Source organism: Apis dorsata, unplaced genomic scaffold, assembly GCF_000469605.1.
Source record: "Apis dorsata unplaced genomic scaffold, Apis dorsata 1.3 scaffold_18, whole genome shotgun sequence".
In the NCBI taxonomy this organism is placed as follows: domain Eukaryota; kingdom Metazoa; phylum Arthropoda; class Insecta; order Hymenoptera; family Apidae; genus Apis; species Apis dorsata.
The window spans coordinates 124,942-126,121 of record NW_006263320.1 but is presented as its reverse complement, the minus strand read 5'-3'; the positions used below and the strand labels follow the sequence as shown (position 1 = coordinate 126,121).

General features: G+C 42.9%; 1 protein-coding gene across 2 annotated transcripts in view; it reads left to right on the top strand.

Annotated features, from left to right (window-relative positions):
• Positions 1-1,180, top strand: part of LOC102678425 (probable ATP-dependent RNA helicase CG8611) — an 11,816-nt gene that overhangs the window by 8,241 nt on the left and 2,395 nt on the right. For both annotated transcript variants that reach the window (XM_006607747.2, XM_031509512.1), the window contains one exon: positions 629-830. In XM_006607747.2, coding sequence (XP_006607810.1) covers positions 629-830 — 202 coding nt within the window. The remainder of the gene's footprint in view (positions 1-628; positions 831-1,180) is intronic.

Sequence of the window (1,180 nt, the reverse complement as noted above, 5' to 3'; positions counted from 1 at the left end):
CCCCATAGAATCCTGTACCGTGGCCCCTTCTTCCCCTCCCCCTCCCCCCACGTGGAACTTAATGGAAGCTCGATTAATAAGGGCGCGTTACACGCGGCCAATGATTACGTTTGAGTTACACGTGGCCTCATTTACACGCGGGTCGAATTTTTCTCAAAACCTTTTCGCAACAATTCTCGAGATTTTTTTTCTCTTCTCATCACTTGCCACGCATGATCGATGATCGATTTCGTTATAACGTACGATCCCTCTTTGCTTTGTAAGTTTAACCTCGCATCAATGCGTATTTATAACTTATAGAAATGATATTTTCTTTATAATTATTTATCGTTAATATTTGTTCTCTTTTCTTATATCGATGTTCGATGTATTTTTTTTATAGGTTGGACAGTTCTTCCTGCTCGATAATCTCGGATGTACCAACTTTTTACTAAATTCTGGATGCTCATACAATTGCAATTCTTATAAAGACAGTTTATAAAGAAATAGAGTTTAAGTCCCTTTATTTTTTTTAAATATAATAGATATTATATTTTGGATACCTCTCTTCCTTGTCTTTTTTACACATTTCTGTGCACATTTAAATTTTCGATGAATCAATAAGCGATATACTCCCGTTACTTTTCAGCGTACACGTCGTGGATACGTTTCTACTCGAGCTACCCTCGCGACATGCGGCAGATTTTCAATCGAAGGGACCTCCACTTGGGCCACTACGCCAAAAGCTTCGCGCTCAGGGAGACTCCCCAACGAATCGGTGGAATAGGGAAGAAACTCCGGGAAAAAGAATGCTCGAAGCGGCAGCACAACAACAGGTTGACGAGCGGGAAGTAAGTTGATCTCGCGATTTCGAGCAATTGTTGCTTCGATATATACATATATATATATATGAAGGAGAGAAAACTGGATGGGCAGATGTTCGAGAGCGAAGGAGAATCACGGAGAATCACGGAGCTGGCTCGCCGGCAGTATTAATGACGGATTCATGCGTGGCTTGGCGTGTTAACTGCGGTGCGGCCCGATCTCTCCCTCTCCCTCCCTCCCACCGCAATAACTAACAAACGCAACCACGTGTGTTAACAGATAGTACACGCAAACGTAGCGAGTGGACAGCTCGTGGTTCCTAGAGAGGTTAGATACGTCAAAACTGTCGCTTTGTGTCATTCGTCATGTACGACGA